Below are 26,474 nucleotides of genomic sequence, written 5' to 3'. Positions count from 1 at the left end.
TTGCATATTTCCTACCAGCTAGAGACTGAAAGTCATCTAGCATTTACTGTTGGGTACCAGATTGTGAAAACACTAGACGTTTCATTTTGCTTAGCTTGTTTGAAGTCTTGCAGCAGTACCATGGGGAACATTGGTTTTTGCTTTAAGATGGAGCAAAAATACCTATTTCTACTGCATTGGACATCTTGGGCTCCACTTTAAGGTGCACATCTGCTAAGAAAAACATCAGGCCTCTGGCACTGGGAAGCATGAGAGTACTGTAGCTGACCAGGTATTTCTGTGTGCATTTAAGAGCTTTGGATTCCAGAGTACCTTGGAAACACAGGAGACAAGGATTGGTGAAGAGGAAGTGGGCACTGAAGACATTTTCTCATTGTGAATCAGCAACCAAGCATTTGCTGATGCCCAAGGAATGGAAGAATCTGCGTAGACTTCATATTTTGGATTTACCATGTCTTTTCAGCCCAGCTTCTTCTCAGACCTGGTGTTTCCTCCTGTTCTTCGCAGGAAAACAGAAGTTTACAAAAAGAAGGAAATAAGATAATCCTCAGTCCTCTCTTTCCTAGTTCTTTGTTTTGAGCAGTCATGGATGGGAAAGTTGTGTGTTTTTGTGATTATCGTACCTCTGAAGAGTCTTCATTGGAAACACTATAGACTAGACTCAAAGGTACGCCACCGGAGGAATAATGACCTCTCTCCTGGTTATCTGTGTGACCCCATGTAAGAGGTAAATTGTTCCATCAAGATGTTTCACTTTGTTTTACACACACAGGAAGCTGCCTCTGTAGACCATGTTCATACCTGCATAAAGGAGGGTTTGGTTACAAGTTTTTTTCCTGTCAGCTTTGGAAAACACAGGTTGCCAAGACAGATAATATATGGGTATGCACCAGGATAGGGTTAAAGCTACCGTATACCTCTTGGACATATCCAAACACAGTTTGGACTGGAACAGTGTACATTTGGCACAGATATGGGTATCTATGCAGTTGTCTAAAATCATGTTAGTCATAATAGAATAGCTCCATAGTAAACAAGAGGCTGTAATAACTTTATAAAAGTGGGTACACTGTAGCTGTCTTCAGACACACCAGAGGAGGGCATTGGATCCCATTACATATGGTTGTGAGCCATCATGTGGTTGCTGCGAATTAAACTCAAGACCTCTGGAAGATCAGTCAGCACTCTCAACCACTGAACCATCTCTCCAGCCCCTGCTAATAACTTTTTGTGATGTGAATTAATAGATGTTGGAGGGGAAGTACTTGAAGGTGGGGCTTTGGGAAGTAAGTAGGGATGAACAGGAAGCCTTTATGAAGGAGATGTGTAGGTTCACAAGAGTGGATCTGAGAGAAGTACTTTGCTTCTATATCAGTGGTCACCACAGCAAAGGGACATCCATCTGCACCCCACACTCAAAAGTCACATGTTTGACATCCTGATATTAAGCTTTTTGATTTCTAGAAACACTCAGTTTAATAATATTTTTTTGCAACAATCCAGACTAATTGAGCAGTAGATACAAAAGGTGAGGCACCACTGTGTACAAAGCGTAGAAGTGGAGAAGCCACTCTGAAATTAGTGAGTAGATAGAAGAGTTTGAAGATGCTGAGAGTACCCGTTACGGTGTGGTAAAGGTGACTTTTGGTTGGAGATGAGAAAGGACATCGGGAAGTGGAAGCCCCCATTTTTCTAGGGAACACATCACCATATAAATCAGAGCTGGGAATAGCCCTATGCATTTGAAGAGACACCTCTGATAATCCGTGCTGCAAAATCTGCTCCCAACAGAATGCTCAAGGGTGCATTCTGTCAACTCTAAGACATCTAATTGTCTTTCTATCTCTGTTAGCTACAACTCAAACTAGCAGTGTTTCTGCTAGAGAGGCGGAAGTCTGTAGTCCATGCCTATACTAATCTTATTGAATTGGCTAGCATCTTGCTCTTGTACATCCAAGTTTCCCAAACCCTAAACCATAAGTTTCTGTAGTTTTGAAAATCAAGTTTTATAAGTTAGGAGTGCTCTTCATGACACAGCAGCAACCTGAGCTAAGATACAGGAAGATGGTTTATTTTCTGGGTATATGTAATGTTCATGGTTCTAAGGGCAGGGACATTCATCTACAGAGTATGTTATCTTAGAACCAAAGCTGAAATTTTACCACATCCTCTTCCTATAAATCTGTTAGTTGTGATTGCAGAAGTTAATCAGCTGGTTTCCAGGTCAATTGAATTTACTCCACTGAATCTATTTCTCATTAACATTAGAGGAAAACATTCAGAGTTTACTCATTATAAATATAACTTGTCTAATGCCCACAGTTCTTGTGAAGCAATGCATGCTGCACCTGGGGATTTGTTCTTGAAGTACAGTAGCTTTGGAACACAGTGCCATTGGTAGACTTTCGTCCAGTTCTGGGTTCTTCTTTTCTAGCAGATGCCCAGAGTTGTATTTGCTACAGCTTAATCCACCAGTCCATCTTGTCTCCTATCTGACAGGCTGCCTCACAGTTTCTTCTGTTTGACAGAAAAATCTCGGAGGATGTCTTGTCTTTCCGTATAAAGATGGCTGTAGGTGAAATACATACCTACAGTGCAAACAGGAAGTAAGGTTGGTTAATCATTTCTCTGAAAAGACCCATGGTTTTGGGATACAGGCTGAGGGCTATTTGAATCCTAGGTTCAAACCTAGTTAAACCACAGTTAACGAGGAGGGCCCCAGAAGAGCACATGAACTGTCCAGATTTTACACAGAAAGGTAGTGCAAGCAAACCCTTCCAACCAACTCACTCTAATGCAGGGCTCCCCTCCCTCCAACTTCTTTGCTTTCATCACTACCTCTAAACCATCTTTCCCCCCTTTATTTATATGGTTTTCTTACACTTGAGAGCTTTTATCTCTCAGACATGATTAATATCTTGGTAGTTTGTGAAGAGCAGAGGCAGGAAAATGTGGATAATAAAAGTCTCCTAGTTTCCTAGAAAACACTTAATTGATCAAGTTTGTTCAAATATAGTTTTCTATTAGCCCACACTAGCTCTGATTAAATTACTTTTAAAGAACTTTACTTTTTGATTTCTGGTTACCTGTGTTGCTATACATATTAGTGGGTTCGATGTGGTATTTCTACTTGTGCATGTGAGACACTCATCAAATCTCACGTCCCTTCTGCTGGCTTCTGGCCCCACACAATCACCTAGTCAACTTTCATGTCAGTTCTTAAGTTTTCACACAAAAGCAAGAACACTATAGCTGGTCTTTATGCCTAAACACACCACTGTGAGCATATAGCATATTTTCTCCATCCATGTTGACAAACTCCTGGGCTGGTCCCACATCTTTCTACTGTGAAGAGTGTTCTATTTCATACGCTGGTAACTTCACTTCTTTTTGTCCTCTCTTTGGGGCAGCTCGGTCATATGGTATTTCTATTTTTAGTTTTTTTGAGGAACTTCCACACTGCTGCAGTAGAAGCTACACTAATTTGCATTCCCAACAGCAGTGGTTTCTTTTTCTCCACATCCTCACTAGCATTTGTTGTTATTGTTTGGTTCAGCCAGCCAATCTGAATCTGTTGCCCTGGTGGTTAGTGAAATGGAACATTATTTTTATAGTAATTGGCTATGTGTATATATGTGTGTTTGTGTTTATGTGTATACTTTATAAGTATATTCATATCACAAATACATTTTCTAATTGTATTACTTATTTCATATTGAATTTTTGAGGTCTGTATAACTTCTGAAGAGTTGGCAACTATTCTGTAAGTTTTTTGCTCTGATATTTGCTGTGTAGAAGCTTTCTAATTTGATGTCATCTCATTCGTTCTTGCTTTTGTTTCCTGAGCTGTTGACATCTCATCCATGAATTATCATTTGTGCCATATTGGGAAGTCCTCCACCGGTGCTTAGAGTTTTAGGTCTTATGTTAAGGTATTTGATAGTTTTGAGTTGATTTCTGCACAGGAGGAGGATTGGGGACATGTGTGTGTGTATACTGTTCTCCTAGCACTGTGTGTTTCTCTGATGTGTATTGTTATTGTTGGCATGTTTATTTCTGGATTCTCTGTTCTATTTCACTAGAAAATATGCCTTTTATGCAGTATCTTACTGCGTGTTACTGAGCTCTGCCTTATGTCTAGAAAACAGGTGTCTATGCCTCCAGCTTGCTCTTTCTGTGTGACTCAGTAGCTTCTGGGCTACACTATTTTTATTGGGTTTTGTTGTTGCTGCTCTATGCAGCATGTCATTAGCTATTCTATTCTTATTAAAATTATTTTCTTAAAAGCATATGTGGTTGTGGTACATGCGGTTTCTCATGCAAATGGAGTGGGGAGAGGCAGACCCGACTCTTGGCTAGATGACTCTCTGCCTTATGCCACCGAGACAGGGCCTCTCACTGAACCCAGAGCTGGATTCGCAGCCAACAAGGCCCAGCAATTCTACCTCCAACAGCCCTAAGTTATAGGAATGCGGCCATGTTCAGTTTTTTGTTAGATGCTGGGGATTCAAATTCAGGTCCACATTCTTGTGCAGCACGACTTTTACCCACTCACTAGTGATCTGTCCTCAAATGACAACAGTGTTTGATGGAGATTGCACTGAATCCCTAGATCACTTTGAGCACTAAGAACAGCTAATGGTGTCTGCCAATCCATGAAAATGAGCGGTCTTTCCATCTTTCAGTGTCTGACCTTCCTCTCATCAGTGTTTTATACCTTTTTGTAGAGGGACTTCCTCAGTTTGTTCCTAGGTATGTTTTGTGGCTATTGTGGCTTAGATTTTATCCCTTTCTTCCTTAGCAAATTCATTGTGTGTGGAAGGGCTTTAAACAAACAAACAAGACAGAAAATAAAGACCTAAGTAGACAGCCCTAAGTAGCATCAAGTCTTAAGAAGACGGAGCTGTTTGGAATGAACTTTGAGTTCTTCATCTGAAGAATATTAGAGGTCAGAGAAGTATGTGGAGTACATTACATCCAGCTTAGGTGCTGCCCACATCAAAAGCTTCTGTTGACACTGTCTTCCTACCCAGTAGTTCTGGTGAAGTCTGTATTCATGCCCCTCGACACACACAGTTGGTTTTGTTTGTTTTGCTTTGTTTTTAAGACACGTTGTCTCTAGCTCAGACTGGCCTCAATCTGATTCTGACACTTTCCTGTGTCATCCTTCTGAATGTTGGGATTTCAGGTGTGAGCTATATTCAGTGTTTAGGTTTTCTGTGCACCTGTAAACATGAATAATTTGACTCTCTTCTTTCCTATGTACCTAGCTTTTCTTTCTCTTGTCTAATTGCTCTGACTAAAGTTAATATGACATTGAAAAGAGCAAGGGGAGTGGACATCTTCTCTTGTTCCTCATAAGAAAGGAAAGACTTTGTCAACATTCTGTGTGGTATTAGTTGTGAGCTTGTTATGCATAACTTGTTTTTCTATTTTATCAGGAATAGATGTTGAACTTTATTGAATGATTTTTCTGCACTTACTCACATTACTTTTTATAACATATGGTAGTTTATTGATTTATAGATTTATTGAATCATCCTTGCATCTGGGAATGAAGCCTACCTTCTTACAGTGTGTGGTCTTTCTGATTCACTAGTACTTTGTTAACTGGGGCTATTGTTCTTTAGTTCCTTCTTATTTCCTGTTAAGTTTTGGTAATGGCAATGCCAGCCCAAATGATTTCCTATTAATTTGAGAAGAAGATGTATTGGTTATTTAAAATCTTGGTAAAATTCATAAGTGAAACCATCTCCTTCTGACTTTTCTGCACTGGATGATTGGTTACTACTTATTACACATGACTCGTCTACTCATGTTTTTCTATATCCTGTTGAATTTCCATACCCTGTTGGTTGGTTTTTGGTAAGTCTTTTATAACCATTTCCATATCTTCTAGATTTTCCAATTTATCAACAGGTAGTTTTTCAGAATAATTTCAACTGATCGTCTATATTTCTGTGCTGTGGATTATAATGTCTTCTTTAACATTTCTAGCTTGATTTCTTTGGCTCTTCAATTTTTTTATCAAAGTTTATCAATTTTTTTCAAGGTTTATCCACTTTTGTTCTTTCAAGTAAATAACTAGCTTTGTTTCCTTGATCCTTGGCACTTGTTATTTTGATGTTTTATTTCTGGCCTGATTCTTATTTCTCTTCAGATAATCATCTGGGATTCAGTTTATTCTTGCTTTTCTTAGTCCTTAAGATGCAGAACTGAGTTGTTTGTTCAAAATATTTCTTTTTAAAATGTTTTTTTCATTGTTCTTGGTATTTTTTTTTTAATATATCCCATAGGTTTGGGATCCTGTATTTCTATTGGTTTCAAGAAAATTTTAAGTTTCCCTGGGACTTCTCAGTGGCCTTTTATCTGTGGAAGAAGTGAGAGCAGAGGCAGACAACACCCGATTGAGTTTCTTTGTGGACCTCCTTGGGCCATGTACCCTGCAGTCAGGAGCACTAACTGAAGCCTTAGCTTTGCTCAAGGCTGCTGCACTTTACCCCTGTGGTCAGAGAAGCAATAGACCACAGGTAAGTCTTGAGTTACCCTGTAAGTAGCAGGCACCCAAGCTTGGTCCTCATACTGCCATGATTCTACACACTGCTGTATCAGAGGGCAAGTTCTCCAATCCCCTGCATCCAACACAGCTTGTTAGGACTCTCTTAATTCACCTCTAACCAGGAGAGTCCCCCACTCCTGGTCGTGTACATGGCAGTACTCAGATATTTTTGTATCTGTTGCTATGCCAAGACTTTTAATATTACAGTATTTTCTTGTACTCACCTCAAAGTGCAGCTCCGTACCTATCGCTTTGTGTTTCCTTTGAGGAGCAAAGTGCTGGATGCTTCTACTCATCCATCTTGTAAAACCATTTTGAAATACCACCTGAGTATAACTGTGTGTGTGTGCATGTGTGTGTGTAGAAGTGCTGGGATGAAAGGTATGTGTTATAAAGCATGGCTCAAGCGTAACTTTTTGAAAGATCTACTTCATGTGTATATAAATGTATATGTGCACCACACACATGCCTGCTGCCAGAAGAGAGGGACTGAAATCATGGATGGTTTTAGATGCCATGTGGGTGTCTGGGTTGTCTTTAAGAACAGTAAATGCTCTGAAGTACTGAGCCATCCCTCCACTTCCTACAACTATAACTTTTTGTTCTAAAGTTTTTCTTGAACCTTTATCACCAACTTCCTATGTGCCTGCCATGGGGTGCTATCATATAGCATGTAAAGCCAAACAGAAAACAAAATGGGTATAAGTGGGGAAGATAGCCAATCTTTCTTTTTCCTTTTCGTACAATAGTTGTATCCTCATGGTCAGAATGTCTGCATTAATGCATCTTATAAGCATTTTTTTCCCACTACTAGCATTGTTCTTGCTGCGGAGTGAAATTGTGTGATACTTGGTTTTGTGATGACCCACAGAAAACACCAGGGGCCTTAACCAGACAATCTGGTTGACTGTGTCGGGCTTCCTCTTTACTTCCTTTCCATTTACTAGTCTGTGTAGGACAATGACAGCCTAAACCCATACATACATGAAGAACGCCGGACAGAATACCTACTTACCTATGAAGAGCATCACGAGATACAGCTTCAGCACGTAAGGGAAATAGGTGGACATGTCAAACAGAAGCATGGTGGAGTTTGAGCCAAATGACTCAAAATAAGGCAGTGACTGGTAGATGGCAAATGCTGTGTAAAGAGAAAGGGTCACAGAGATTCCTTTTCTGGGTTATGAAGGTTTGGTGGGTGTGTTTCTAATGAATGGGATTTTAAACTGGCAATGACAGTTTTGTGATGTGCTGAGTCCTTTAGTTAAAGATTCAGCTTGATGTGGAAAGCTGGGGAGTGATTATGTGGCTTCAATTGTCCCAGCATTCTTGTTAATTACTGCCCGTTGAGCACTTTGCTGTTGGTTGAATCTACGCATCTCATCCCTACATAGAAAGATTGTATAGTGCTTCTTAAAATGATGAGTTAAAAATACACTGTCTCCTCTCTCACAAACAGACAGTCAGGATGGAAATTGCTGCCTATTGTTTTCTTCTTGGAGTTAGATGGCACATGTTTAACAAAGGGAAGACTCTGAGAAGTTCTGCAGTAATGGCTCACCCATCATCCCGTCACCATTACTGACCTTAGGATATCTGCTTTCTTCTCAGCCATAGAAGTACTTAATACAAATTTAGAGGAACTCTGTGAGAAATACTGACATAAATTACTTTGTGGGAGGAGGCTACTTTACTGATAGAAACATAAGAGGACCCATGAAATTGTATCACATGTGTAAATTTTTTATAGCATTCCGTGCAGTGGCATACTATAGGTATCCAAGCTGCTGTCATCAGGAAAGTGAAATAAACGTTGTTAGATTTTTGCCTTACATAGATCAGTGTTATGCCTGCATATATGTAAATGTGCTACATGCATGCAGTCCCTGTGGAAGCTGGAAGAGGGTGAACTCTCTAAGACTGCAGTTACAGACAGCTGTTAGATGCCATATGGGCGCTGAGAACCAAGCCCAGAACTAAGAGCAACCATTGCTTTAACTGCTGAGCCATCTTTCCAGCTCCCAGATGCACTGTTTTACAACAGCTATTCTCAAATTCTGTAAAAATAAAATGCGTTATGATATGATAAAGTTGGAAGCCGAGGCAGAACGGGCTGAGGGGTATCGGGGCAGGGCTTTCAGTGGACACCAAACATGCCATTAACAAGGGCAGCCTCCAGGTCTGAGCATTCTGTCATAGGAGTAATTACTTGGGTATTTATAGGAGCTGCATTTATTTGTTGAATTTATCAGCCATGAAAAATAAAGTCTTAAATAAGAAAAAAAGAAAAAAACAAGTTAAATAAGAGTTATTAATTTTATTAAAAGTAGGTTTTCTTCCTTGCATAGTTTTATACTCTAGAAGACCCAGCACACATGAAGGGAAGACCCCAGGTTCTGTGCCATGTGTATGCCTTAATTGTCTTCTGCTGATACTTTGGTTGTTGGGAGAGTGATTTACAATATAATAAAAGAGAGGGGGTTGTACGGCATCCATATCAAAACAGACTTCCTTCAACATGGAAGCACCTAGAATTTTGAATCCCACTAACAGAAATGTTTCTTTAAACCTATTCATTCCTCACTTTTAGGGAAAATGTCCATTATACGGTCTTTAGAAAAAAAAAAGAAGTCTTTAATTTGTTAATATAGTTTTAATTGAAAAATTATATATTTTTTTCACAGTGTGGTCTTTGCATATATGTACTTAATATCAAATGATAAAATTCATTTCTCAACAGCTCATATTTTTTGAAGTGAGATAATCAAATTCACTCTTTCGGAAATGTATCATTGGCCACACTCATTTTGCTGTACAGGTCTTACAGTTGTATTTCTCCTGATGTAAACCTTATACTCTTTCCAACATCCATTCCTTTTATGTTCTTTCTAGTATTTCCATTTGACAAGACAAATAAGTGCTCTTAGCAAATCGTCCATGAGTGAAGAATTTCATTCTTCAAGACTGGGTGACTGGGGTTTTTTATTGTTCTTGTTTCTAATTGTTTATAAAACATTATTCTTTAGATTTCCTTTTAAAAAATAAACTATTTTTAACAATTCATTTTTAAACAAAAGAAAAATTAAAATTCTTATTGTTTCTAGCCATTAGTAAATATTGAAAACATATGATGTTCTTTTATATACTAGTCTTTATATACTCACAATTACATATTCACAACAGCACCCTTTTATAATGCCTTTATTTTCCTATAGTTACTTTAACATGCTTTTTGCATTATTTAAAATCTTTAATCATAACTTTCAGAAGAAACTACCTGCAGCCTGTCAATTCCACTACTGGGGGAAGCATTTTTTCTTTGCTTAGCCAAAAGTCCTTTGAAAAATGCTTACTTATTTCCTTGATTTTTGCTTTATTAGTACAGGCAATACTTGATCTCCTGTTTGTTGTGCATGTGTTCTTGAGCACATGAGAAAGGAGGGAAGCAAGAACCTGACACCCGTGTGCACATGGAACTAAGCTAATCAGAGACATGCAATCAAGAAGCGTACAGATGTCTGGTCGCCACTGAGGTGCATGCACCCTATCAAATAATAATCCGTGATGCTGCACTGGGACACGATTTTAGTCTAGCCTTCCTATGAGAGTGGATACTCATGGGATGGTAGTCAGATGGTCACTGGCAGAGGGATGATGCTTTAGAGGTGGTAAGAAGCACTCTAGCCAGAGATGACCAAATTTCTAAGTATTATAATATTAAACTGGAGCTTCTGCATATATTGAACCCAGTTTGGGGATGTAAACAGACTCAGGGTGAAGTGAGTTGCCCCAGACTCACAGTTAATGAGAGCAAGTGAGCACCTGGTGCTTGTTTCTAGCCCAGTATGTTGCACCCTGGGTAGGACCACCTCCACCTTGAATTTTAATGTTCTCTCTATCCAACTCTCCCTCCCCTTCCTTCTTCCCCTCTCTTCTCAGTCTTTGAGACAGGGTCCCTCTATGTATCCTTGGCTGGCCTGAAACTCTGTGTAGATCAAGCTGACCTGTTGTCTGTCCCCAGTGTTACAGGGGTACCCCCTTATACCCCACTGAGCTGTGCTTCTTAATGGTTTGCTTCTTTAAAGTAAGGAAACAGAGAAGGAAAGGTATCATCAGTAAGCCAAGAACCATAAAAAACTCACAATTTCCCTATCAAGAAATTAGTGAACAGTTATAGCTCAATAGCTTTTATCAGTCAGAAATACAGCACGACTCTTACCTTCGGCAAGAACACACAGAGGGTAAATTGGCATCCACAGTGTTTGACTGAGCCATGTCAAAAGAACATAAGATGTCCCTATGACTGACAGCATGCTGTAAGTGTACCTGGAAGGAGACAGGTAGTTTGTAAGCATCATTTACTGCTGCTGTCTGGGAAATAGGAGAAGAAAATGTGTTACTACAAATTAAACACTGGAAAAAAAATGAAAGTGGGAATTACATGCTTTATTTCCTATAATTTAAATAAGGACAGAGGTTAAAATGATATGTTGTTGTGGAGGCAACCCGTGCCTCTCTGGCTTATCTCATGGGGTGGATCATAGATAATTCTACAGCAGAAGAGAGGCAAGAACATAGCTCTTAACCTCCTCCCAGGAAATTACAGCTATAAGCTTCCGTGATTAATGACTTCAATTTTATTTAAAAGCCAAGGTCGTTTTATGCAGCAATAGCTAGGCTCCTTGCAAAGACAGACCTATTTGCACATATGTTAAAGGATGACATTATTAAAACACAACCCCAAATTCGTATCTACCATCCCTCTGTTTCTGCAGCTTTGCCCAGTCACACAATCAGAACTGGCCTTGAAAGCAGGTTTGAGGTACAGTAAGTAACTTTAAAGCTGGTAGTGCAAAGTATTCAATGTGATTTTATTTCTATAAATAAGCCAGTGGTTTCTACACTTCAACACGTGTCAGAATTACCCAAATGGCCTGTTGACTCACAAATTGAGTTTCCTTTCTTTCTTCTTTTTTTCAATTCAGGATCCCAGCCCATGAGATAATACAACTCACATTCAGGGCAGATATTCCTCTGCTAAACTCGGGAATTTTGTAGGGACACCCAAGGGTGTGCCTACTTAAAGCCCTCGGAATCCGATCAAGCTCACGATATCAGGCACCACAGTAACTCCTTAATCAATATCAATATCAATCGTTTGTTTTTCTTTTGTTCCTTGGGGCTTTGCTGTCCTGTCTAAAGGAACATTGTCAAATACACCTTGATCTTTTGCATTCACTATCCAGTTATCCTGTTGCCTTTTGTTGAGATGACTATCCCTTTCCCATTGAATCTCTTGGGTCCTCTGCAAAACTCAACCGGAACTAGAAGTGGTTATCTCTGAACTGACAGCTCTGTCTCTTAACTGGTTTATGGAGTAGGACCACAATCGTAGTCTGTAGAAAGTCCTGAATTGGAAAGAGTGAGACCGAGTGTGTTCTTATAAAAGTTTGATTCATCCGAGTTCAGTTTTCTATGTGAATTTTAAGATTAGCATCTTAATTATTGCAGCAAAACCATTTGAGATTCTAACAGGGCTTTCGAAGACTGCAGTGTATTAGTCACTATTGGCATCTGAACAGTATTAAGTTCCAACATGGAATGCCTGTCCATTTATCAATGACCTGACTGTAGAAGGTCTGCCTACTTTGGCTAAATGTGGTCCTGAATACTCCATTCTGTTGGAGGCTAGCGTAAGCAGGGTTGGTTTTGTTATTTTCATTTTCCGATAGTTCACTGAAGAAATGCAGCTGATTTGTATTAACTTTGCCTTGTGTTGTGCAACTCTAATAAACTTGTTGGTCACTTACAGTTTTCTACCATCTGGAAGCCTTTTACATATTTTCCTAAGAGCTGTGGCTAGGAATTTCAATACGGTGTTGGAGAGAGTGGCAAGCGTGGGTGTCCTCATCATATTCTTAGGAGGAAAGCATCTGTCTCACCATGAGCTCTCATGTTAGTTGTAATCTCCTCACAGGCACCTCTGGCAGATAACTGAGATCCCTGCTCATTATTTTCTTTAAATTATTTCACAGTAGATTGAGATGGTATGTCTACCCTCGTTTTGCAGAGAGAAAAACAGTGTCAAAAGAAGAACCCAGAGCTTTTACTGTAAGGGCTGTAAGGGGAACAAAAGCTTGTGCATGAATGCTTATGGCAGTATTTCTTATTGCCAAAAATGTGGGAATAATGCAAACGTGCATTAATTGTGAAGATAATCCAGGGTTCTGTTGTTACAATGGAATATTATTCAGCCACAAAATGCCACGAAATCCCAATACATGCTACAGTACTGTATGGAGAACATTATTCCAAGGAAAAAGAGGACAGTGACAAAAGACAATGATTCCAAGTACATGAAACACAAAATAGGAAAACCCATAGAGTACGGATATGGCCGCCAGGGCCTGGGAAAGGAGGGAGTCTGGAGGGATATGTACATGTGGGCACAGTCTTCTAATGGGTGATAAAAGCAGTCTTCAGCCAAATTATAGTGATGGTCGTAAATCTCTTTGAGTATATGGAAACTCATATGTTTTGTATTTAAAAAGTTAAGTTGTGGTAGGTAACTTATATCACAATAAAATAGCCATTTACAAAAAGTCAAGTGGTTTGCCCAAGATCATGTATTAAATAAGCCATGGAAGTTGGTTTCATATTGCTACATTCTCTATGTGCCCAAATTGTCCCATGATAGTTTGCTACCACTGCTAATGCAAAAGTCATTTTATTCTATTGAGTTCATCTGAGAATGAATACTGAGGTAAATGGACTCATATTCCATTATATTGAAAGGCTGTGGTTCCTAGGGAGGAACCAATGCCTTGTATAAATAGGAAGTCACAGGCTACAAAAGTCTTAGTATAAAGTGCTATTTTTGAAACATTGAATAGCTTACTAAGTACATACACAATCTTCAGGACTCAGCCTATTGCTGAGGCTATATTTTTAACTTGACCAAGTTATTGACAATAGAATAAAAATATCAGAACAAAGTATACAATCTCAGCCACAGAAGGACTCTTTTAGGGCCGGTTCCCATTCAGATATTTGAAGCAGCAATGGTTCCTAGGGGTGCCACAAAGGAGCTACCTTAGTCATTGGATCCCACTAGAAATGGATATGGGGATACATTTTTTTTTTTTTTTTTTTTTTTTTTTTTTTTGCAGAGAAAAGAGGTCCTCTTATAAAATATTCTTGAAGTCACAGAAACCAACTGTTGTATTTTGCTCCTCTGTTGTTATAATAAAACATTGACTAAAATACACCCAGGTCATATCCCTCACCACGGGAAGTCAGGGCAGGACCTGAAGCAAAGAGTAGCAAGGGTGCTTACTGACTTGCCTGTAGGCCCACAGTGGGCTGGACCATACTCCATCAGTTAGTGGTAAGAAAATGCCTCCATAGGCCAATCAGATGGAGGCAATTCCTCAGATGAGGTTGTCCCAGGTGTCAGGTTCAGCTGAAGCTAACTATGATGCAACGTTGTGGGTTCTGACACGTAATGGAAGTCTGTTATTAAAATAATGCATGCTAGAAGAATGATAAAGTCCCTTCCATTAGCAAATAGCTGTGAGGTTTCAGGTGCTGGGAACCTGAGGGCTTGGATTTGCACTTGAAATACAAAGATTGGTTTTCATGTTTCTTCATATGCCCACTGTGGTAGACCTACATATACATTTCCATTTCAATATAAAGCAATATGCAGTGAGGTTTTTTCTGTCTCATTCAGAGTAACCAGCACGAGCAGTTATTACTCATTTCACTGAAGCAGCTTTTCCTTGTATTAGATTGATGATTAAGACAGGGTCTCACTGTGTGGCACTGGCTGGCCTGGAATTAGCTATGGAGGCCAGGCTTGTGAGATTCACCTCTGAGATGAAAGATATTTACCACCATGCCCAGCAACTTTGCTAACTTACCTTACCATATCCAGTAGATTCCAAAAGATGAATAAAACACACACTACATGTTTCTCTTGGACCTCCTCTTGACTGGTAATCACCCCAAAAAGGATAATAACTCTCTCTGTAAGCTTAAAAAAAGTTAAGAATTAGGGTCATCTGTTAAACCATTTGAATAATTTTCTAATCTTAAAAAAAGGAGGGCTTTGTTTAAAAGAATGCTTTAACTGGAAATACATGTTCTAACCTATTTTCAATGGCTGGCTCTTAAGGAGTTGTGTCATAAATGACTTTGATGTTGTTTGTCTTCCTGTTCTCTTATAATTATATATAATGAAACAAAGATAGCATTTTACCTAAGTCAGAATATTTTCTTTCTTCTTGACATATACACATTTCTATTCACTTTGGCAAGCTCCTAATGAATGTCTACTATGAATTAGATCGCCCTTTGGGGGGTGGGGAGGTCAAACAACCATTCACAGGGGTCACTTAAGACCATAAGAAAACACAGATATTTATATTACAATTCATATCAGTAGAATTACAGTTAATAAATAGTTATGAAAATACTTTTATGGTTGGGGGGTCGCCACAACATGAAGAACTATCTTAAAGGGTTGCATTAGGAAGGTTGAGAACCACTCCTTCAGAGTTAGTGGCTGGGGATGTAATTACAGTTCATCCTGCAGAGGAAAGCCAGAGAGAAGGATGGAGAGAGGCTCATGAGGACAAGCAGCATTTCCCCTGGCTCCTGATCAATGGATTGGAATTATCTAGTAGAGTAGATATGAGGGAAGACATCCCAGACAAGAGCAGCCTCAGCAGAAGTAGCAGTGTGTTGATCTACACTGACCTAGGGAGGAGCAGGAACCACAGTGAGGCTGGAGTGGGTGGTAGGAAGAAGGAAAAAGAAGAAAAGTATTTGAAAATGTGTTTGGGGCTGGGTTGTAAAGGGTTTTTGAATGACAGGCCAGGAAATTTCAATTTTAGCCAATAGAGAAGTCACTGTAACTTTTTTTTTCCAGGGCAGTAATATAACCCTAACCCTCCTAAGCCAGTGGAAAATAGAAAGAATTTAACACATTCTTGGAATATATGTTATATATGCCAAGTTATAAGCATATAAAGATTATTGAAAACTCACATATTTTGGCTTAGCTCCAATTACCAGCTTAAATAAAACACAGTCCTCTTTCCCTACAAAGTATAAAGCGCCCTGTGTTATATTCACGCAGCCTGTACAGTCTACATTTTTGTACTTAATTGGGCATTTCTCTTTGCTCTCCATGGCTGAAAAAAATGAAGTTGAGATTGATGGAGCATATTAGTGGCAAAGGAAAAGAAAACATAAGGGGGTTGACTTGTATTTTGTGTAGCCATCTTTTTTTTAAAGCTGATTAAGGAAAAAAAATCCTGGGATAATTCACAACAGAATCGTGGGCTTTTAGTGTTTAAAAAAAATCCAAGATTTGTCAACAGCAGTCCACATGATCAGAAATCCACATGTATAAGCTAGGTCAGCGTGTTTATGACTACAGAGGTGAGTCAAGAGGGTCCTTGCATGGCTAAGGGGAATTAGACATGATTCAAGCTTAGTCAATCTATGGGAGTTATCCTCAGAGCTTTTTCTCTTCATTGATCCTTCTTCAGGACACAATGATCTAGTTTCTTGATTTAGCTTATATACATTCTTCTAAACTGAAATTTAAGTAACTGAATAACCCAACCTGTTGGATGTGACTCCTGGCAGCTCTTGGATGTAGGACTTGAGCATCTCACAGATACTTAGGCACTGTCTCATCATGGATTGCTTACAAATCGGTGGCTAGGAGTCTCGTGCTTCTTATTCACCCACGGTATGATCACAGCATTTTCATTCTGTTTCCAGCTTCCATCCAAGTGAGACTGCGGTTAGGCTAGGATCACAATGTTCTATTGTAGAGGGATCCTATAGACCTAGTGTTTTAAAGTACTCAGCAATGAGGTTAGAAATACATGCTGTATGCATTCATGTGTGTGTGTTTCCTGAGATTTTGATTTTGTTGTTGTTGCTGTGGTTTTGCAAAACATAGGCTCTCTGAATTTTAGGCACTAATCGAATGCAAGATGAGATAGTACCTAAGTATTTGTGAGATGTAGTCTCACTGGTAGTGTTTTTTCTGCCCTTAAATGGTGAAGACAGAGGAAGATGGGCCAGTGAGGTTGGGGCTATATGATGAAACTATATTAAAACATCAGCGAAGGCTCTGGGACTACTTGAGAGAATCTCTAGTAATAGAATTCAGCAGTGGACATGGCCCCAAATGCCAGCGTGTATACAGAAATAGCAAGATTCCTGCCACATGATATGTCAATGTAATTCATTATCTGATCGCTATTTAACTATACTCAACGACGGCAAAATAGGGGATTTTGTTATAGATAGTAAGTTGATAAAGGTCAATACTTATTACTTTCCTGCCTATTTCAAAATGGACAGTTTTTTATTTAATCTCCAAAATAACACTAAGAAGGCACTGTTACTATTTATTTGCTTTTATCCAAAAGCATGTGTTTTACTACATGATGATGACTTCCTTCGTGTTTGGAATCAAAATCTAGACAGTGACTCTAAGTCCTGCATCCTAAAACACTAAAGCCTTTTAATTTTTGTTCTGTTGGGGGCCACTCTAGAACCTAACCTCCAGGCAAACGTCTGTTCTTTAAAGGAGTTTCTACAGCTGGCTAGATGGCTCAGCAGGTCAGGGCGCTTGCTAGACAAGCCTGGAGACTCAAACATGTAACCCTGAAATCCTCGTAGAGTTGTAAAGAGGAAACTGACTCCTCACCCTTGTCCTCTGCCTTCAAATGTGCAGCCAGTGCACGCATACACACACACACACACACACACACACACACACACACATTTAATTTTTAAAATGACAAGTTACATTGTTAAATGACAAAGTACTTTATAAAAATGTAGAGGTTCTTGTCTGTGCATGGATGGCTCCAGCAAGAAATCCCAAATAAACTGGGTGGTCACACACGACAGAAGGCATGAAGGTGGGGGTGGGATTGTTGAGAAGAGCATCCTAGCAGGATAGGGAGGAGGCATGAAATGCCCAAACGTCAAAGAAATGGATGAAATGTCAAACAATATTTTTTAATTTAAGAAATAGAAAAAATTGAAGGTTAAGAGGTTAAGAACAGTGCCCTAACTATGGGAAAAATTCTTGATACGTTTCAATCTCAAAATTATTATTTTACCGAAATTATAATTATTATACCAAATATAACTATTTTACATTCTACTAACATTAAAAAGCACAGAACATGTATTTGTGTGTGCATGTATACATGTTTTAATGTGAGGAGATATGGGTGCCCATGTGTGAGCATGTGGGGGGGGCCAGAAGTTGATCTCCAGGGTTGTTTTCTGTCCCCGTCTACCTTGTTCTTTAAAGCAGGTCTTTTCGTGAAACCTGGATCTCACAGTTCATGGAGACCAGCTGGTCAGTACGATCCAGGGCTCTTCCTTTCTCTATCTGCCCAGCACTGGGACTAGAGGTAGATGTCCCCAGACCTGCCTTGCTGTATATGTTAATTAACTGTGGAGCAGAGGGGTATGGAGTGTGGTGTGAGTGTGTGGTATGAATACCATGGTGCACCCGTGGACGTCAGAGGACAATGCTTGGGAGTTGGTTTTCTCTCTCTCCCTTAACTGGGTCCCAAGGGATTGAACTCAGTTTGTCAGATTTGCACGGCTAGCACTTTCCTCACTGAGCAATTTCTCTGGCTATTATTTATCTCAGAATATCAAGAGGTTCTTGTTTTAATGTCTACTTTTAAAGGAAAACACCATTGTCTGGATGTCAGTTTGGGAGTGGCCATCAACGTGACAGAGTGTTTAGATTATAGTACTCTGAGTCATACTTCCAGAGTTTGATTTCAGATCTGTAGGAAGCATTGTTTGCAGGACATTTTCCTGCTGAGATAATGAAGACTCTTTGTGGGTTTTAGAAGCCATTCTGCATTTGTAAAAGTAGACTATAAAGATGATAACTCTGTACTTATTCACTGAAGAACTCCATGAATCAAAGTGGCAAGTCCTGAAGACCCTAGCTTTCCCTTCCAGTGAACTATGTGTGCTCAACATGTCAGCAGTTGTCTCGAGCAATAAAAGCCTGTCCTCAACTCAAGGCCTACAGAGAGGCAAGTCTGTGAGATTTTTACAGACAGTTCAAAGATGACTTAGTTTAGCAGTCAAAGCCAGCTGCTTCACAGGCTGGAGAAAGCAGGCTGGAGGCCGCTGTCCTCTCACAAGGGAGTTGGACACTCTCCTTTGAGATACCTTTCTTGCCTTCAGCACAAACAGGAGACAGAGCTGGTGACACCGGTTAGTTAATACAGAGTGTTTTGTGCACTTGACTGTCATTGAGCAGAACCGATGCAGGCAAGGTAATTGGGGGAAAGTATTTGCAGTGTTTTGATTTGCAGATTTTTTTGAAGGTGCACAAGCATGTTTAAGATTAATATATCTGTGGATTGATGGAGGGCAAGATATGGCCCGGAACCACTTGTAGTCGGCTCAACCGTATTCCCCTGAGAGTTTCCTACAAGGCAAAACTGTCAAAAACTGTGGTATGAAGGCTTATCTGGGGGTTGTTTACTCTTTCTTTAAGCTTTGTCAAAAAAAAAAAAAAAAAATGCCAAGGCTTCTGCAAGACCGAAGGCTGAACCAAGGCATCAAAATCAACCCTCAGGTGTGACTACATTCCCAGTCTACAATGGCCAAGTTGTTGGGTTTGGCTTTCCTTAATAAAATTTAACAAAATCAACTAGTTCCCATTAGATTTAAAAAAAAAAAACTGAAGTAATGAAATAAACAGATTTGACTGGAAGGAAAACTCTTTGCTTTCATTTGAATTGTCGTTTTTAGCTTCTTTTGTGTCTTTTGATGCTTCCCACCTGAAACTAGGAAAGCAAAGCTCTAGGGTATATTTCTACATATAATTAAGCTCTATGTTATGTTTCTGCATATAATTTAAATTATATATGATTATTATAAGTAGTGGAAGTCTATGAACAGCTTTTTTGTGTTATAGTTTTGGCATTTTCCTCTTAAGTAATTTCAAAGCAAAATATAGATGTCTGTTAAATAACTACTGTTTTATAGTGTGTGTTTTCTCTGCTTTTTTGTTTGAGCAATTCCATATAATTTTTAAAATTATAGTTTTTACTTATTGCCAGATATGTGAGTGTAAAACGTAATAACCCAGAACAATGAGCAAACCCAAACCTACGCTCATTCCCTGGGCACCAGCACTTGCCAACTAGCGAATCCTAATCCATTGTTCCTGCTAGGTGGAATTATTTATCTTGACATTTCAGAAAATCTGTTCCCAAAGGAATGCATTCTGTTGTGGTATCGTAATGCTATGAAGGTAATATCATAGTAACATCACAACTAGGCAGACATCGCTTTCGTCCTCTTTGAAGCAGGAGGGCATAGTTCACTTAAAAAAAAATATTGTATGCAGTCAGCCATAATCAGTGTAAATAACTCAGCTGCTTTAAGTACCATTTCTTCACTTAAAAATGGGGAAATGAGAACACCACAAAGGATTTCACAACCCGGGGTCTTTTCCATTGTTTTTAAGCAGAGTATTTGAGGTCTTCCCCAATGAGGGCATTCCAATTGTCTGCAGAACTTGGACAGGGAAAGGCACAGTGTGTGAGGATTTATCGTGATGCCTTTATAAAGCTTGCTCTGTCCCAGTCCTATTCTGAGAACAATGCTAGAGCAACAAAAGGCAGTAACAATTTCAAGTAGAAGAGGAAGGCAGGCACGTCAAAAGAGCCTTGCTCATTGTCTGGGATACACATAGCCCACGCTTATCCTCAGCCCTGGCACCCTGATTGCCCTTCCCCAGAACCAAAGACTTAAAGAACATTGTGCCCCATTAGCCTTGGGCTTAGCAAAATCACTTTTTAAATAAATATATCTGCATGTGAATTCACTATTGTTTTTAAGTAACTAAATCAGAAGTTTGTTTCTTTGGTTCCAATGACTTGATGATTTCAATGATTCAGGAATTTAATTAGTAATTTAATTAATTTGCCAAAATAATTAATTTGTGATTAAAAAACCACACTTGGATGTTCTGGAATTTTTACGTCTCCAAAAAAAAAAATTCAGGTGTCTCAGTAAATTCTATAGGAAAATTTTCATGCTAGGCAAGTCTAGCTCATTCAGTCAAGCAATATTTGTGCATTTTCTAGGGATACTTCAAGGTCTCACTCTGTTTTCTTCCTGACAAGGTAAGGTTCTCTAATCTCACACTGTCCATTAATGACAGCTGTCAACCTTTCCTTCTGAAAATGCTTTGTTACCAAGAAATCAGTAATAGCCAAGTCAGGGGGAAAAAAAGAAAAAGAAAAAAGAAAAAAGCCCTGCACCCTGAGGAAGAGTGAAAGCGATAACATGACTCAGGTTTGATATGAACTTAATTCAGCTTAGTGAATAATCCACATGATGGGAGGCAGCTTTGGTGTATGCTGAGTCTTCAGTTCTGCTATCCAAAAGTAGCATTCTGGTGCACACATTTTTGACATTTTTAAAGTACAGCAGACCCATTCAGCCAGAAATACCAACAAATTCTGTTTCTAAATTATTCGCTGCTTCTGTGACCAACCTGTGCCCCTCTTGAGTTTGTAAAGTGACATGTTTCAGGAGAGTCTATGAGCTCTTGGCGGCTAATTTTAATAGAATTATATTGTAGATTATTGCTTCCATTGCTCTTTTGACACATAAAATGCCTTCATTTTAATGAATAGTGCTCCCCTATATTTTTTACTAAGTAAAATGAAATCTACCCCATACAGGTTAAAACATGTATGTCTGTGTATCTGTGTGTCTGTGTGTGCACACACATACATGCACATGCCCCCACACTCTTGTGCTGCAGTGTATGTGTGGAGGTTGGAAGATAACTGTAGTTTATTCTTCCCTCTACAGTGTGAGTTTCAGAAATTTAGCTCAGGTAATCATGCCCAATGGCAAATGCCCTTACCCAGACATCACCCTTACCCAGACATCACCTTACCCAGACATCACTCCCTTACCCAGACATCACTCCCTTACCCAGATATCACCCTTACCCAGATATCACCCTTACCCAGACATCACTCCCTTACCCAGACATCACCTTACCCAGACATCACCTTACCCAGACATCACTCCCTTACCCAGACATCACTCCCTTACCCAGATATCACCCTTACCCAGACATCACTCCCTTACCCAGACATCACTCCCTTACCCAGACATCACTCCCTTACCCAGACATCACCTTACCCAGACATCACTCCCTTACCCAGACATCACTCCCTTTCCCAGACATCACTCCCTTACCCAGACATCACCCTTACCCAGAAATTGCGCCAACCATTCTTTCTGTACCCGTCTATAGATCCTGTTAATACCGGGCTCTTATTTGATACATGAAGATTAAACTTTTATTTGCATCTTTTAAATTTTCATGGGACTTTAAGCAAATGAACGCAGGGATCTATAACATTACACCCAACACGTTTTATGCTGTGTTTACATTTCGAGTACTTTGCCGGGTATTTGAATACATTTAGAGTCTGGTATTTTAGAAAAATAGTTTTGTTTTCAGATTTCTTTTGAAGATACCTAAAATTATGCTCATTGAGATGGCTATTCTAAATCCTGGAGTTTTTAAAATATAGATCCATGTAGTAATGTAGTAACTTAAGCCTTATTTTGTCTTTTTTTTATGGAAAATACCATTTAAAATATTTTTTAGTCTTAATCTACCAGGGATTACATATGTAGGGTATATTTCAGTGAACTTCCAATCTTCTGTCAACCTGCTGTTAAAACAAACGCTTTTGTTTTAAATCCTCTATTCTGGAGAGCCAGGGGTTTTGGTAGTAGCCTCACAGTGGCCCATAGCCAGGCATCAAACTAAAAGGCTTCGACCCTGCTCCATCTCAGAGAGTCACATGCAGAGAGAGTGAAAATGGCCATGGAGTGTCGAGGGCGGGCCAGTGCGCAGGCTGGCCAGTGGCACTGCCCCAACACTCCAATGGCCCATTCTAACTGCCATGCCTTAGGTAAGGGGATCCTGAGAACAATATATGCTATAAAATCACTAGAGGCCATACATGGGACAAAATAAAATATTAAACAGACTCTACAATGACAGCAAGGTTAAACTTACCTGCAAAAACCTTGGGAAAAGCTGATTTGACTCAATGCCAGTATAAATGTGCAGTAGCTCCAAGAGAGAGATGGATTGGCAAACCCGCATAACCAACCCAATAGCGTAAAACGTGTCGACCATTGAATCTGTGTTAGTGAATGACAAATACAGACGTTGTGAATCAAAACTGCATCCAATCACACATTTTCAGAGCACAGCAAAACACAGCTGAGATGCCTTTACTGTAAGTGCAGAAATTATTTTAAATAAGCTACTAAATCGTAGCAATGTGACACATCCCCAGAAAGCACTGTGGTGCTTACAAGAAGTACTGTGGAACTTACAGAATGTACGCATAGTTCTTTCTTCCAGAAAGAATGGGAACTTACAAAGTCTTCACAGCCAGGGTTATCGTATTTATTCCTAATATATGAGATTCTCTAGCAATTCTGACACAAACATGATCCATCAGAATCTAAACCCCTTGACATGTAGATGGTTTGGGGGTGAAGTTCCTAAAAATCTGCCGTGTTCAGCTTTTTCACTGAGGAAAGAAATGGCAATGAGAATATTGATTTTCTAGGAATTTTATGGGAAGGACACTGTGCTGCCGTGATGTCACCTACTATGTTTGCTCACGCTTGGGTCCTACACACACACTGGGCTAGTGACTGGCTTTGTTTTGAGCACTGAACTTTGGAGTTGGCAGTGAGGAAACAGAAGGAACTGAAATAGAAGGGGACAGATGGTCCTCTGGTGACAAACGTGTTGCTTTAAGATCGTTAATAAAATCCTGCCCCATTCAGAACCTTCAAGGGGTGATTTTTTTCATTCACAATTGGATTCCGGACATTTATATGATTATAACTGACTAGGTCCTGGGATTTTTACGTTGGTGTCTCTATAAGGTAAATGCTTACACACATGCCCCTCTCAGACACAATTCCTGACACACTCACTAATAGTCCTACTCCTACCGTCTGCCTGGACCTACCTACCATTACACAGTCCTGACCGAAGAAGATAGTGGGGTCACACAAGCTCAAGGCTCCATTGCTCTTGATCAGCTTGAGTCATTGCCTAGAGCAGCTTCTCAACCCATGGACCGGGTCACACAACCTTTCACAAGGGTCATAGATCAGATACCCTGCATATCAAATATCTTCATAACTAGAAAATTACAATTATGAAGACGCAGTGAAATAATTGTATGGTGTGTCTGGGGGGGGGGTGGGATCACCACAAGAAGAAGAAATATATTAAAGGGTCACAGCGTCAAGATGGTTGAGAGCCACCAGCTCAAGGAATGAACAGACCAGTTGTGTGTATCTCACTGGAAGTAGCTGCGACAGTTACAGTGGAGAGACAAGGTGACTAAAGCCACTCTGCCCACTGGAGGGTAGGCCCCCATTAGAATTCTTGCCAGGGACACAGGATGTAAGTGGGTTGCAGTCTGCTCCACAGCCTAGCCTAACATTCAGGGTACAGACTGCTGGTCTCCTACCACCCGTTTCTCAGTCTCTCTCTGCTTGAAAACTCTCAGTTCCCACAGCTCACATTGAAGCCCTCTGCTATAACCTTGAGATTAACGAAGGCAAGGATGTATACATTTTCAGTAAGAGCCAACACAGGCTAGTTTGTTGCAGCCCACTAGAGGGGTATGGCACGGGAGTCTCAATTGATGAGCTCAGCATGGTTTTTTTCCAGCCATGCTCCTGTTTGTTTTTAGCTAAACCAGCAGTTGCTCAAATTGTCAAGTCACTAAACACTTGTAAACTGTGATGACGCTTACTCATGTGGGGATGGGACATGGAGAAGGTTGTTTTGACAGTCGCTTGGTGATTCATTCTTTAACAATCTGAAGTGAATAGTTTAAAGCTTGTAGTCTTGACTTTTTAGGAAACTGAAGGAAGCTTGTGATTCAAGTCATCAATACCAACTCCATGTAGGTGACTAGCCAAGGGTATGCTGTGTCATGTACTTTTCTTAAGTGGTCAAACAGGGACTTGGGGGCATAAAATTTGTTGTTTGGTTACTGGCAATGTCCAGTTACCATAAACCTGGGGGTAAAAAATAGTGGAGGAATCTCATTGATTTCTTTTTGCTCCTCACAGAATGTCAGACTGGAACTTACAGATTTTTTTTTTTTTTCAAAATGCATTTAATGTATGAGCTTGGTGCAGAACCAAAATGGAGCCTTCCAAAGATAGGCCCTTGCAACCAGAGCAATCCAGCTGCTTTGCGGCAAGTCAGGCTCCTCTCATCTGTCTCACCGCCTTTCTCCCTGCTCTAAAAAGGTTTAAGTCTGAGATAATCAATTATACCTCTGGACAAAGCAACTCCAGAGAAGTGAACGATGCCCAGTGTAGGGTGCACAGACCTTCGAAATGAAAACCAGCGGAGCTGGATGAGTCCAGGGATGAAAGTTAAAAGTCGACACCGTTTAGGGGAGTTTACCTTTCCCGAAGGAGAAGAATCTGACTGTCATATTTGCCAGTATCCACGAGTGGCCACAGAACTGAATTAAGTAATAAATGAAGAGATACGCATTCTTCCTATACCTATAAACACAGGAAAAATGCCATTAAACACATCTTTTAATGTACCAGTGAAACCGAGCAAGCAAAAGAAAACTGTTCCAGGTCAGAGGGAACATCAGGGTGTCTCACTGGGTTCCAAACTCATTAGAATCTGATGGGATGAACTAAGGCTATGTTGACTGAAATTGCTTAAAGCCAATGGTAGTTCTTTTCCAAACTTTCTTTTCACAGGGAAGAAACAAGGATGGATAGGGACTGGTTTGGGCAGCTTTCATTCCAGCAGCTCAGCTTGCCAACAGAACTTGAAAAAGCTGGGTTAACAGTTAACAAAGCGAAGTGGTCACCACTGTATTGTGACTCAGTAACTGAACACACCTGACTTTCGAGATTGGGGTTACCCTCTTTCTTCTTGCCCCTGCTTCCTGTTGTATTTCACAAGAGAAGTTAGTTCTCTTTATCAAATGCACATAGAAAGCAGTTTAGTTGCTCAGCCAAAAAAAAAAAAAAAAAAAAAAAAAAGGAAGTCAAACCGAGTGTAAAAATGTGTGTGTGTGTTTGCTGGGGAGAGGGCAACCAGGATGTAAACTGAATTAAAAAAAGAAAAGAAAAGAAAGAAAGACGGAGGTGCTGGAAAAGGAGGTGAAGGGCTTCCTGTGTGCACAAAGATGGGTGGAGTGGTCTGGTTAGTGTTAATTGCGGCTTCTCTTGGAAACTTACGAGAAAGAAGGTAGATAAGCCAACTCTCTGGGGCCGCCAACAAAAACTGCTAAAGGGGTTAAACGGGGAACACTCCAACCCAAACAGAATCACCTGCATTCACATAAACACACCCCAGGCCCTAGTTTCCCTGGAATTCTTCCTGTGGCGAAAGCGGCTGCAACAGGATGCTGTGAAGATCGCCCTGCCCCAAAGGCTAGGGTGCAGCGGGGACAAGGAAGAGACAGACTTGTGGGAGCGCACAAAGGGAAGAGGTGGCATGCAACCTGCCTTTCCCTTTCCTCATTTCCAGAAGTAAAAACAAAAACAAAAACAAAAACCCACGAAGAAAACAGCAAAGCTTCCGTCCTGGTTCTATGGAGGAGAAAATGCAATCTACTAACACCAGACAGGAGGAGCAGTGCGTGTTGAGCAGGAGAAACTCCGCAGGAGTGAAAGCCGGTGGGTGGGCTGCCGCCCAGCGCCCTGGCCCTTCCCTCCCCGCAGCCCCGCGCCCTACCTGGGCTGCAGCCAGGCTGGCAGCACCGAGGGCCCCATG

The 26,474-nt window shown here is 40.2% G+C and overlaps 1 protein-coding gene across 1 annotated transcript; it reads right to left on the bottom strand.

Annotated features, from left to right (window-relative positions):
• Positions 1 to 130: 130 nt before the first annotated feature.
• HACD4 (3-hydroxyacyl-CoA dehydratase 4) lies at positions 131 to 26,474 on the bottom strand. The gene is made up of 7 exons (XM_080920836.1): positions 26,436 to 26,474; positions 25,137 to 25,240; positions 22,698 to 22,825; positions 14,482 to 14,594; positions 10,779 to 10,885; positions 7,575 to 7,700; positions 131 to 2,588 (listed from the first exon to the last, which is right to left on the bottom strand). The coding sequence occupies exons 1-7, from the start codon at positions 26,471 to 26,473 to the stop codon at positions 2,506 to 2,508; spliced, it is 699 nt and encodes a 232-aa protein (XP_080776962.1). The 5' UTR covers position 26,474; the 3' UTR covers positions 131 to 2,505.

The sequence above is a fragment of the Micromys minutus genome, assembly GCF_963924665.1.
Source record: "Micromys minutus genome assembly, chromosome: 9".
NCBI lineage: Eukaryota > Metazoa > Chordata > Mammalia > Rodentia > Muridae > Micromys > Micromys minutus.
This window is presented reverse-complemented; position numbering and strand designations above follow the sequence as displayed.

Coding starts and splice junctions, on each gene's coding strand:
- HACD4 (XM_080920836.1), bottom strand. CDS start 26,473: ATGGGGCCCTCGGTGCTGCCAGCCTGGCTGCAGCCCAG. Junction 22,826..25,136: donor ATTCTTCTCCTTCGGGAAAG/GTAAACTCCCCT, acceptor TCACTAACACAG/ATTCAATGGTCGACACGTTT. Junction 14,595..22,697: donor TTTTCCCAAGGTTTTTGCAG/GTAAGTTTAACC, acceptor ACTTTTTTTAAG/CTTACAGAGAGAGTTATTAT.